The 12,763-nt window shown below is 35.9% G+C and overlaps 2 protein-coding genes across 2 annotated transcripts; both read right to left on the reverse strand.

Moving 5' to 3' along the window:
* Positions 1-518: 518 nt before the first annotated feature.
* LOC116197681 (phosphoribosylformylglycinamidine cyclo-ligase, chloroplastic-like) lies at positions 519-4,313 on the reverse strand. Its single transcript, XM_031527881.1, has 9 exons — positions 4,139-4,313; positions 3,409-3,755; positions 2,911-3,005; positions 2,738-2,839; positions 2,447-2,506; positions 1,954-2,126; positions 1,742-1,844; positions 1,496-1,654; positions 519-1,069 (listed from the first exon to the last, which is right to left on the reverse strand). The coding sequence occupies exons 2-9, from the start codon at positions 3,752-3,754 to the stop codon at positions 905-907; spliced, it is 1,203 nt and encodes a 400-aa protein (XP_031383741.1). The 5' UTR covers position 3,755; positions 4,139-4,313; the 3' UTR covers positions 519-904.
* Positions 4,314-6,382: 2,069 nt separating this feature from the next.
* On the reverse strand, positions 6,383-8,134 carry LOC116197380 (glucan endo-1,3-beta-glucosidase-like). Its single transcript, XM_031527516.1, has 3 exons — positions 8,041-8,134; positions 7,364-7,681; positions 6,383-7,250 (listed from the first exon to the last, which is right to left on the reverse strand). The coding sequence occupies exons 2-3, from the start codon at positions 7,657-7,659 to the stop codon at positions 6,521-6,523; spliced, it is 1,026 nt and encodes a 341-aa protein (XP_031383376.1). The 5' UTR covers positions 7,660-7,681; positions 8,041-8,134; the 3' UTR covers positions 6,383-6,520.
* Positions 8,135-12,763: the final 4,629 nt, after the last annotated feature.

Genomic DNA, 12,763 nt, shown 5'->3' on the forward strand with positions numbered 1-12,763 from the left:
TATGTAACTGCAGTACAAGACTCAATACAAGTTTATATATCAGAAATCAACTGCAGTAAATCGTTTCTCAGCAACCGACGATGAAATTATCTAGGATTCAACTAGCAAGTTTTGATTGTCGGTTAGAACTGGGGAAGTATCAGCCACCAACTTGGTTCATGATCTTTAAGCAGGCACCTAGGCCTTCTCGAGAAGCAATGGGGCGGCTTTGATAGCGGATAAATTTAGCCGTTCATTCATCATGATCCCCATTTATCAATCAATCAACTAAATAAAAACGGTCATTTTTCTTTTCCTTTTCAACCTTGTCTTGGAAGGCATGCAGGATTTACTTCCAAGAGGACTGTATAAAGCTGCGGCAGCTCATTTGATGCCGACCGATATGGATAAATGACTAGAGAGCCGTGGAATACTGGATCTGTCCGGCCGGGGGTTCGTATTGGAATTTGATGGTGACATCTACCTTAAATTTATTACGGGAGAAAGGAAAATAAGAGTTCGAATTTGTGCACAACTAATTAAAGACACTGAGAATTTAGCTTTTCATCATAATACAAGCATTTCATCTACCGCAAAAGCCAAAATCGTAACCAATTGTTGGCGAATTATCATGCTTGCTTTCGTACAAACCCCACCCCAGAGATGTTGCTTCCTTTATTTTACAGAACATTTCACGAGCCATCTGTTCGAGTCACCTGGACTTGATTTATTGTCATTTTATAATAGAGGCTCAACCGAAACCAAATACAAGGTTACTCATGTTCTTAGGGGTGTAAAAAAATCAATGTTATGAATGACCAAGGACTACAAGGGGCTGCAAGATATATCTCATCCCCCATGTTGTCATGCCGCCACAACGAAAAAAAATGTAATATAATGGACTGGAAGGCATTGTGCGAACCTGCTAGCAATAGTTTACTCCTCCTCCACTAACAACTTCTCCGATCCGGTAAGCAACCATTTTTTCGTCAACGAGTATCCCTTGGGCTGCCTTAGCGCTAACCACCAGGACCATCCCGATGCCCATGTTAAATGTCCGCCTCATCTCAGAATCTTCGATGTTTCCCACCTTAAGTATGGCAGCATGAAGTGTCAGTTACTCAATGTCAATAAAACATGGGAAAAAGGAAAAGCACAGAGCTGCGTAACCGAAAGTCATTATCAATTGTCCAACTGCCTGGCCCATTTCCTGGCAATGGTCTAGAACACATTTGAACCATCATGTACTGGGATAAGTTCTCCAGTTCACCCAAGATGACATGTCTAAACCAAGATGTCATGTTGTGAAATGTAGAACGTGATTTCATACATTTCAACCGGGAGCTGACAGTCTATTATATGTTAATGAATAAATATTAATAAGATCAATTGGATTGGATTCATCCCCAGTAAGACTATTGCCTCATTGACTCTATCTCTATTTCCTGACATCAACAGTTTTCCTCAATGGCTGTGGAATTTTTCAAAGGCAATAAATGTGAAATGCGTTCCTTACCTCTTGCATCCACTTGAAGAGTTGAGGGACAGGCCAAGAATTCTTATTTATAACAGCACCAAGACCTTTGGGAAAAACTCGAGGTATATTGTCGGTGAAACCGCCACCAGTTATGTGCGCGATCCCTTTCACACCTCCTCGGCTGATAAGGTCAAGAACCTGATTTTCCCGCAGCAGCACGCAATGAGATCACTGTTTGATGCAGTAAAGTCCATGAAATTACAGAAAAGAGGGAAAAGTAATAACCTGCTTCACATATATAACAGTTGGAGCCATGAGAGCTTCTCCTAATGTAACATCTCCACCGGGAAGCAGGTCCTTTAATGAGAGACCACTTCTGGCCACAACTCTGTAACGAGAGTATCCTTTTGTTAAGCATGTAATTTTTTTGGGGGGAAAGGGTACAACATATCTGCTTATATAATATTTGGGTTTCTGACATACGAATAGTTGGGTACCTTCTGACAAGTGAGAAACCGTTGGAATGAACCCCACTTGATGGCAAACCAATGAGGACGTCACCCGCCACAATGTCTCTTCCATCTATGACTGAACCCTTGTCCACACTGCCTACGGCAAATCCACTGAGATCATATTCACCCTCTTTGTAGAAGTCAGGCATTTCTGCTGTCTGCCAAAAAAAGAAAAAAGGACCCTTTTAACCACTCACTCAAAACTGCACTGTAAGAGAAAGATCCGATCAATGCTCTTCTTATTGCAATTATTACAGCATTTCTGAATTTGTCACCATTTGTACTTGGGGCCCGTCTCCAAAGACCCCAAACTAGACTTTGGATTACCATTAATGGCAGTATATTGCAACAATTATTGTGCTGCATGTAATAATATGGCCTTCCAGGCATAAATGGTATTGATCTTTATTTTTTAAGTCAGACCTCAACAAGTCAGCATTAGGAGCACAAAAGCAGTATAAGAAAGGGACTAAGATACCTCTCCCCCCAACAGAACACATCCTGATTGTTCACACCCATCCACAATACCTTTTATGACCTGCACAAAAAATAAAAATAATAAAATAAAACAAATTTCTAAACAAAATTATGCATTTTATGGCACAGATCCGTCTCCAAACCTTTATCATTACTTTATTGAGAAAACCGGAAGATGGGGAAAGATAATTTTGCTACAATATCCATCCATTTTGTTGGAAAAAATGTATGAGAAATTGTTCACTTTTAAAGAACCCAAAACTATGAAAAACTATTACCAAATATCCCATACCTTCTCAGCGAGGTCGACATCAAGACTGCTCGTCGCGAAATAATCAAGGAAAAACAAAGGTTTCGCGCCAGAAGTAACTATGTCATTCACACTCATAGCAACCTACAAATAAAACAAGTTAGAAACAAATAATTTTAACCAATAAGGCATGACACATAGGCTTCTTTTCTTACCAGATCAATTCCAATAGTTTCATGGAGTCCCGTTTCAAATGCAAGTTTGAGTTTAGTTCCCACTCCATCCGTTCCAGCAACAAGGTAAGAATCCCCTGTTCATGGAAAACTTCATCAGCAAATCAAACCTCCATAAGCAAACCCCACTTGTACCGGAAAGAAGATTAGGAGGTGACAGAATCGTCTGCAATTGACCATTCCTGCATATTATCATACTCCAAAGGTGATTGAAAACTAATCTAACTGCCACTAGTTTTCAGATAAAACAAGAAACTTCTGAGGGATGGGGTCTCATTACAACAAGAGCTGATAATGAACTGCTGAACACAGTACGAAAAAGGCATTATCAGCAATCATATCTGATATGCTCAGCATTGAGACCAGACAGCAACAATTCACGCATCCTAATTGCAATTTTTCCTCAAGCTACGAGGATAACAAACTGAGCGCACTGACTATTGATTGTAGGCAGTTGAAGAACATGCAGTAGAAACATACCGAAAGGGAAAAGACCTCCGAAGCCTCCAATCCCAGGAGCCATCTTTGCTATTCTCCGGACAAGCTCCGACCCCGCATCAATATCCACCCCAGCTTTTTTGTAGCTGAGATTCTCACCATCCATTACAGCGGTGATGACACTTGAATCCTTAGATAGGCTCCTAGCACGCGTTCTAGCTTGTGCTGCTCCACTATTGACAGACAGAAGCTGACACTTCCTACTAACAGAACCAACTGATGCGCCGAATTGACAGAGTTGGCGGGTTCGGGGCTTTCCAAAAGATGGTTTAACTGTAGCTGCTAGACTTCTTGATATATCCGTATTCGTTCCGAGACTCGTAGCCATCCTGCAACACGAAATTCGACTCAGTGAAGCATGTTTGCAGCTATGTGCGAATCACAACCAACAATGAGTAAACAACTAAAACCAAATCCAATAAGCAGAATTAACTCATATCTATCACAAAGGTGAAATTCAATGCCAAAAAGGCTTCTTTTGAAGAGAAGCAAAGGTGGGGTTTTACAAACAGGGGCAGAACGAGAAGTTAGAAAGAGAAATCTCAATCTGTCGGCGCCAAATCGAAGCTTAACAGGAACCCTCTGTAGCCTCCCGAGGGCGGAGATGAAATTGGGGCAAAGGGGGCACGTTGACCCCGCTGAGACTTTGGGGGTTCTTGCAATGAAAACAATCACAAATTCAGAGAACCCCACCAAAGAATCCGTCACTTGCCTCTTTCACTCTGGTGAATGGCAGAAACCCTTCTGAAGCGGAAGAGAAAAGACAGCGGAAGCAATGAAGGGTAGGGAAGGACAGACAGCCTCACTCCCAGCGGTCCTAATACCAACAGCAACAGCAGCAGCGGAAAGGAGAAGAGAGGGTTTAGAGAGGGTATTTTAAAGAGAACCTGGTTTTACGGGCTTGAGGGTGTTTTAAAGAGAAGGAGAAGAAATATGACGGTCGCGTTGCGTCACTCATGGTATCTATATATATGTACATCTATTTTCATTTTTCAAATAAATTGAAAATCAAGGCTCAAAAAATACGAATACTAAGTATCTATATTTATGTCATTATAATAAATATACAAGCTGAACAACAATTTCGTGGAAACTCCATTTTCTAACTCTTAGCTCATGATTAATCAACAATATCAGATAATTAGATTTTAGTTGAGAGATCCGTATATTCGATTTTTCAATTCTGATTCAATGATTTTTTCCTTTTTTTCTTATATAATATTCAACGAACTTTGGATATATATCCATATTATCTGTATGTGTAGATATATAATTATATCTTCTTGAGAAATTAAAAATCTTCTCGACTATTTACAATAACTCATCGAGATAAAAGATATTTTTCCAAATTCAACGTCTTATATATTATGGACATAAAAAATTCATTTTACCCATATCTTCTATCCTTACCGAGACTCTCTAAGGTTGATTTATATATATGTATATGTCGTTAGTATTTTTATAACAGTATAATAATTAATTATCATCATCTTTCAATCGCTCATGATTTATAGTGATAAATCTATTCGTATTTTTATTTATGTATATGATGTTATTATTTTTACAAGAATATAATAAGTACTTTTATTCATCATCTTTAGCTCATAATTTATAGTGATAAATCTATTGGGTATTATATATATATATTTTATTTGCATTATATATGTTGATTATCTTCATTTAGATTTAAAAAATTGATGAAATATTAGCTCGTACTGGACCACGCACTGACAGTTGGGGAATAGAGCTCTCACGTCTTGCTCTATGCTCTTTATAGATTGGAATAGATTGGTAAAGATGTTCTTTCTGTAATGATTAATTATATTATTAAAAAACACTAATAGACCCTAATTTTTTTTCTATTTGTGGACGGACAATAGAAGTTTATTAGAAAGATACTTTCTATTCTTTCAATTTTTTGATTATTTCATTTTTATAAGAATTATGACTCTAGATTATTACATCAAAAATCAAGAAAAGACATTTAAAAATAATTCTTGAAATATAAGAAATTTATCTGATTCATGGATAAAAGATTAAATATTTTCTTGAAAAAGAAAAAATCTTCACAAAAAATCGATATGTAAATTGTGTGTTACAACCAAAGTAAGTTGGTTCAAGTGATTCGGCACTTGTTCCATTTAAATAAGGTCTCGAGTTGGAGTCATTGTGAATGCAAAAAATCTATACTGTGAGATCTTTAATCCTTTGTGAGCCGACCCGATTGGACTAAATTCGTCAAGACCCAATTGGATTTTCGAATACCAGGTGTCACATCGAAAAAAGCGAAAATGTGTGACACTGCTTTACCGCTCTTTAATAATATACTTCCTATTTACTATTCCAATTTAATTCAACTTTCCCCTTATTTTTCTCCTCCATCAACTATTTTTTCTCTATAATGAATTATCTCCACAAAAGTATTTTTTTTTCCTGCCAAGAACCCTCTTTAATTTTGTATTTTTTCCCAGTTCCATCTCCGTTTTTATTTTTTTGATGGTTGAGCAGTTCAATTCTCTTATATAGAGCAAGTTGCAAGTGCTGTTGTATTTTTTTTTAATACTTTTTACTATCTTTTCTAACAAAATCATTCTATTTTTTATTAAAAATATTTTAGATAAAAAGATTACATTGAAACGCTTTCCTGAAACAATCTCTTTTGGTAATCAATTCAAAATAATACTAGAATAACTCAAGTATAAAAATTTAATTAGCAACTCAACATATAAAATACAGAAAATAAAATATTTATATTAATTAAAATTAATCTTATTAAATAAATAAAATGCCCCGTATTAAATTTTAATAAAGGCAATCAAGTCTCTTGGACGTCCTTTATATGGTGTAGCAACTATCTGTTCTTCTGACAAACAGACATGGGATAGAATCCTGATAAAATTACTCGAATTTTTGCTTGTCAGGAGCTGCTTTTAGATCCCCGACGAACACGGCAAAAAGAAGCAGTACTTCCATTAGGATATAGGCTAAAGGCAGCCTTTTCAATGTAATACATACGGGTTATTTAGAGAACTCACGTTACATGAAAGGATCATGGAATGAGAAAGCAATTGAGCTTTTGCTCTCTACTTATATATCAATAATTACTAGCCGAAAACACGATAAACGGGTGTGCCATCGGGATAGAACAACCCCAGTGCTGTTCTATACCAGTAGGTTTAAGGTCCTCATTGAACATTGCAAAAATGTACCCAGTCAGCTTATTGGAGGGTCTTCTTGGAGTCCCGGTTTGGCTGCTGAATTTCTTCAAGAGATTCTGATTGTAAGTGGCGGCAAGACCAGCGGTTGTGAAGTCCCCATTTCCAGCAGAAGGCCAACCGGACTCTGAAATTAAGATGGCCACATTAGGCATGCCGACTTTCTCCATTGCTGCGTAGACAGAGTCGACCATAGCATCGAGAAGGTTCCAGTAGTCTAGTCCACCATCGTGCACCACTGGACCTGGTGCAGTGAACTGTGCGTAGGCCAGTGACACGTCTCCGGGGTTTGCAGCATATGGAAAGTAGGGATACGCGTTTAGCAATAGGGGATAATTATGGCTAGCCAAAAACGAGAGCAGACCGGTCATTACACTGGATGCCTCAGCCTTGAATGCACCGCTTGAAGGCGGGTAAGTGGCACTCATGGTGTCCATGGAGACTACAGTTGTGACTCCAATCACCGTCCCGTTGGAGCTGCTGATGATGGTCTGGAAGTTTTGCATCACTGGTAAGACATACTGAGAGAACTCTCCCGGGATGACTTCGTTGCCAACAGCTATAAGCCTGATAGGAACATCCGGAAAGTTTTGTACGTATGTGTTGTACCTGTATCAAATGAATTTTTCTTTTTAGTCAATAAATGTAATCTAGAATCTGTCACAGGTATAATCGTATTGAAATAATAAGAAATCGATTCTATCAAACGAATACTACCGTACCATGACTTTGCTGCATCAATCACCACCAACTTCGGTAGATCTTGGTTGTGCACGCCTAGAGTGACTTGTATCTGCTGTCCCTTGAGTGCTGTGAGAACATCTAGGTCTGGATCAAAGAGCCTCATGTTTCTAATACCATATTGCTTGTACATTGCCACAACCTTAGAAGCCGGAGGAAGATTACTTCCCTGCCTCCCGTAACAAACTCCTGGATCGAGTTGTGCTTCTACGATACTTATCCCATTATGAGCAGATGCTAAAACGAGCATAATGATAACCCCTTGGATGAATGCCATCTTTCTGGTCAAGGAAACCTGACTGTTTTAAACATGCAAAAAGTATCTCCATCAGGGATAAAACGCAAGAGAATGTTGATAACTTTTATCTCTAAGCTCGAGATTCAACACCACTATCGAGCAAACTTGTTTTGCGAGAAATAAGAGTGAGTCCTTGAAAACAAAATCAAGAACTAAACAAGAAGCAATCATAAATCAAAGATAACATATATGTTCAGCTCTAAATGGATTCTTTTACATGCACATGCTAATATGCTATTTTATATGGTTAGCTCCAAATGGATTTCCTTAGTCATAAAATCATAAATGAAGACCATCCCTCACTTAAAACATTTACAAACGATTTTCAAAATAATTCTTTTAAAATTTCTTAGTAATTACCTGGAAGAGCGATATAAAAGAGATCTTCTTCTTGTCAGCCTTTCATGTGACAAGGAGAGATCTGAAGAGACTCACAAAATTAAGTTTGCTTCTTTGAGAACTGGCAATAAGAGGAGTAATTTGCACCAAATTTATTACTAACGTTATGTGGGAAGACTATCAATTTCATTAAATTAATTTAACCACCATTTCTTTCATTAGTATCTATTTTAATGAAATTGTCCCAGTCTTTTTAATTTCTCTTTTACTGGTCTATGTGGAAAGTTGAATTGGAACTCTTTTAGTTTTAAACTATATATAGATTTGCACCAAATTTATTCCTAACGTAATGGGGAAGACTATCAATTTCATTAAATGAATTTAACCACTATTTCTTTCATTAGTATCTATTTTAATGAATTTGTCCCAATCTCTTTAATTTCTCTTTTATTGGTATATGTGGGAAAGTTGAAGTGGAACTGTTTAATTTTAAGGGTAAATTGCACTGGTAGTCCAAAATGTTTTACAAATGTTTCATTATGGTCCAAAAAGTTTTTTTCGTTACATGATAGTACAAAATGTTTCAAAGTTGTTTCATGATGGTACAAACCGTCAATTGGCCCTAACGCCGTTAACATTTTGCTGACGTGGAGCGTCCTATGTGTCACTTTTGTTACGTGGAACCAATCATAATGCGCCACGTCATTTAAGAGAAAATAAAATTTTTAAAAGTCCAAAAAAATACAAAAAAAATTAAAAATACAAATAAAGAGTAAAATTTTGAAAAAAAAAAAAAATATATTTTAAAATTTTGAAAATTTTAAAATTATTTTTAAAAAATTTTACATTTTTTTAAATTTTTTTAAAAATACAAAAAATATTAAAAATACAAAAAAGAGTAAAAATTTAGAAAAAAAAAAATAAAAATTTTTAAATTTTGAATATTTTAAAATTATTTTTAAAAATTTTAAATTTTAAATTTTTTTAAAATAACTTTTTAAAATTTTTAAAAAATTTTAAAGAATTTTTAAATAATTTTAAAAAAATTTTAATTTTATAAAATAATTAAATTTTAATATTAAAATTATTTAAATTTAAAATAATAAAAATTATTTTTAAAAGTTTTAAAATTTTAAAATTATTTTAAAAAGTTTTAAAAGTTTTAAAAGTTTTAAAATTTTTAGAATTATTTTAAATTTTTCTGCCACGTCAGCAAGAAGGTGACACGTAGTAGCCACGTCAGCGTTGGCTTGACGGCATTAAGCTCAAGTTGACGGTTTGTACCATCATGAAACAACTTTGAAACATTTTGTACCATCATGTAGCAAAAAAAAACTTTTTGGACCATAAGGAAACATTTGTAAAACATTTTGGACCACCAGTGCAATTTATCCTAATTTTAAACTATATATCATTAAAGATTCGCATTAGTTTCAGAGACAACATGTAACTTCATGAAAAGACAGAAAAAAAAAAGAAGGTTAATTTTAATTTTAATGTTTTAGCGATTTTTCCATTTCATCACGAATTTTTTTTTTTGGCTAAACTTGTTCATTGGTTCACTATTGGTCAAAACGATGTATATTTTTCCTTTCAGAAATAGTGACAAGATATATTTTATTTAAAATAAAATATTTTGAAATACGAAAGACCACAAAGTTTACTTCATTCGAAAACAATTCTTACAAGAAATGATTTCAATTCAGTTCATTCGGTTCGATTCGATTCAATTCAATTATAAATGGATTATGTTGTTTGGAAAACCTAGGAATTTTTTAGTTTTTTTAGAATTAATGAATCTTGTTCCATCAAATATATGTACAAAGCATACTGTTCTGTAAGCTTACATAAATTACCTGCCTACAGTAACTCTTCTAACCTCAAAACATCAGAGAAAGCGCATGTTTCAATCTTCTTTCTAAACTTGGATACAGTAACGATTCTGTACCTAACTTGCTGCACAATGGAATCTAACTGAAATTAATTGAGTAATCTTTTTTGGAATGCACTTCTTTAAATAAAGGACTCTAAATTAAGATTGATAATTCCAAATGAATTGAATTCTTGCTAAATTCTAATTCAATTCAATTCTTGTAAAATGAATTGAATACTCATATTGCAGAATTCCAAACAGAAAAAGGAAAAGAGAAATCAGAAATTGGCAGAGTAAGGGGAAGTGTGTATTTGGAGGACCGGGGTCTCGATGGCAGCAGCCCTTTTAATCGAGAGATCTCAAATCCAAACTGAGATCTCTCTGGTTCTTTCTTTCTTCCGGCCACTTTTTTTTTAATGTATTTTTTATTTCAATAAATCAATACCCGTTAGCATTTTTTTATGGAAATATAACCCCAGGACAACAAATAGACAAACCATAAATGCTTGAGAACCAAAAATATTTAGGACGAAGAATAGAACTATGCTAAAAATTGAGGATTTACACCAATTCCTTTCCAAAAAAAAAACCGACATATATATATATATATATCCATTGATTTATGTAATTTGGACTCCTCTTGTGAACCAAAGTGGGTCAGTTTGCGCGGTTCGACGCTTGTTTCACTTAAGTAAAATTCGACTTATCGTGAATGTAGAAAATCCACATTGAGAGAGCTTTACTCTCATAGTGTGTCAATCCGGCTCAATTAAATTAGAAATGGAAAGCCAGAGGGCTAGGGAGGGGCTGGCCGTCCCTGAGGTCACTGGCATACTAAAAGGACATTAGCGACCTTGGAGGAGGGATGGTGCCAACCAATCGACTTTCGCAGTGTGCTATCAGCCTAGATCTCGAAGTTGAGATCTCAGTTGATTCGAGGGGTGGGGGAGTTAGCCTGCGGTCTTCACCCCCCACTGAGGTTGCTCTCGGAGATTTGAACTTCAAGATCTCAGTCGATTCGGCCTCTGAGGAGTCGGCTGGTGGGCACCACCTCCCTTTCAGACCATTTGTGTCCCCTAAGTACGTCAGCAACCTCGAAGGGCCGCTGGCCAACGCCCCCCACGCCCTCCCTCCTTCCCTCTTTGGCAACAAGCCTTCACTTTCCCGTTATGGAGCCTTTATTTTTCTTTTTTCTAAATTTTTAAATCTCTAAAAAGTAATATCTATTTTAAAGTTTATTAAATCAAAATTAACATACACATTAGTACCATCGACGGGAATTCAATTTCAGGACTAAGACGGAAAAATTGAAAGGTTGAGGACGGGAGTAGCAAAATTTAAAAAAAGATTAGAACAAAAATGACAAAGCTGTTGAAGCTAAACATATAATCATATTATATCCTGTAATAGAAATTATATCCACCCCTTTGAGTATCCATGTGTTGGATCTTCCGTTATTCAAATAATGTATTATTAGGAAATTATATTTAAAAAGACTGAGATGCCTGCATGAGTGTAATTTCTCCATTAACGAAATATATAGTTGATTTCAGAAATATCTATCATTTGATAAAATAGGCAGCTGCGATTTAGAGTATTATTATGTTATTTTATTTGGATCTGAATATTATGAGATTATTATCCTAACGTACCAGAGATTTTATATATCTCTAAGTCTAAACAACGGAATTTTATTATTATTATTATAAATATATAAATGTATACAAGTAATCATCTTAGAAACTGACGCTCTTCCATCTCTTATATTATATTTTAGCAAGTACTCGATCGTTCTTCTCCTGGAAACATCTTCAAGCCATGGGAACAGCCAAGATGGAATAAAATTCTTTTTTTTTTGGGGTAAACTAGAGATTCATTGCAAAATTAAGCAGGAACTGCAATCACTCTTGGTAAAGAAACTCCCATTACATCCTCAAAAAGTAACGAGTTCAGAACAGATGGAACAGAATTAAAAGATAACTAGACGATCTTGATGATCTCCTTCCAGTCGGGTGCTGCACAATTTGCTTCCCGATATATATGGCGTGGGGCGATCTCTTCGAACAGCCTACACATGGTCCTGCATTCAGCAATGAGGTCTTTAAGAACCAGATTGGGAGAATCAGCTCCCACTACCCATTCAATAATCAATTTGGCATCCATTTCAACAATCAATCTCCTAATGTTCAGGTTAGCTGCAAGGGAAAGGCCCTGGACATTCGAGAGGACCATGACCACGCTGGCCAGTGCCACATTAATGACCATCTCCACGTCCTCCATGCATCCGTTGGCAGCTCTCACTTTCTTCCGGGTTACTGAGGATTGTTCTTGCCCTTCGTTCAAGGTCTTGGATGAATTTCCAAGCTTGATCCAATAAAGGACAGAATTTTACAGAGCTTTGATCGGGGGAGTTCTGCAGAGTAGATTGCAGGACATGTCACAGGATGTCGCAGGAAGCTCCTGCAAACAAAGACAGAGAGGAGCAGATCGGATTTCATCAAAGCGGAGTAGGACCCGATTAAGGTTATTTTTGGCCAAAAAAAAGGGGTTCTTTTTTGCTATTATATATTTCTTGTTCTTTTAATGAGACCGTGGTATTGACAAGCTTTAAACAATCTTCCTATACCATCAGAAAGAAAAAGCCTAGTAAATCCTTTGAATAATATTTTTTTCGGAATTGATAAGTAAGTGCATTAATAGGAAGGGCTGAAGTGCAATCACTTTACAAATGGTTACAACGTACATGTAAGTAATTTATTAAAATCGTAGGAAAATAGATCAATTGTGCATAAATTACACATATTTTGAGAAATTAATTGAGGTAAAATTACTTATATTTGATGGTAAATTGCACGAATATCAAAGAGTTTT

Source organism: Punica granatum, chromosome 2 (genome assembly GCF_007655135.1).
Source record: "Punica granatum isolate Tunisia-2019 chromosome 2, ASM765513v2, whole genome shotgun sequence".
Lineage (NCBI taxonomy): Eukaryota > Viridiplantae > Streptophyta > Magnoliopsida > Myrtales > Lythraceae > Punica > Punica granatum.

Coding starts and splice junctions, on each gene's coding strand:
- LOC116197681 (XM_031527881.1), bottom strand. CDS start 3,754: ATGGCTACGAGTCTCGGAACGAATACGGATATATCAAGAAGTCTAGCA. Junction 1,655..1,741: donor CTGTTATATATGTGAAGCAG/GTTATTACTTTT, acceptor CGGGAAAATCAG/GTTCTTGACCTTATCAGCCG. Junction 1,070..1,495: donor TCTTCAAGTGGATGCAAGAG/GTAAGGAACGCA, acceptor GCCATACTTAAG/GTGGGAAACATCGAAGATTC.
- LOC116197380 (XM_031527516.1), bottom strand. CDS start 7,659: ATGGCATTCATCCAAGGGGTTATCATTATGCTCGTTTTAGCATCTGCT. Junction 7,251..7,363: donor ATTGATGCAGCAAAGTCATG/GTACGGTAGTAT, acceptor CATTTGATACAG/GTACAACACATACGTACAAA.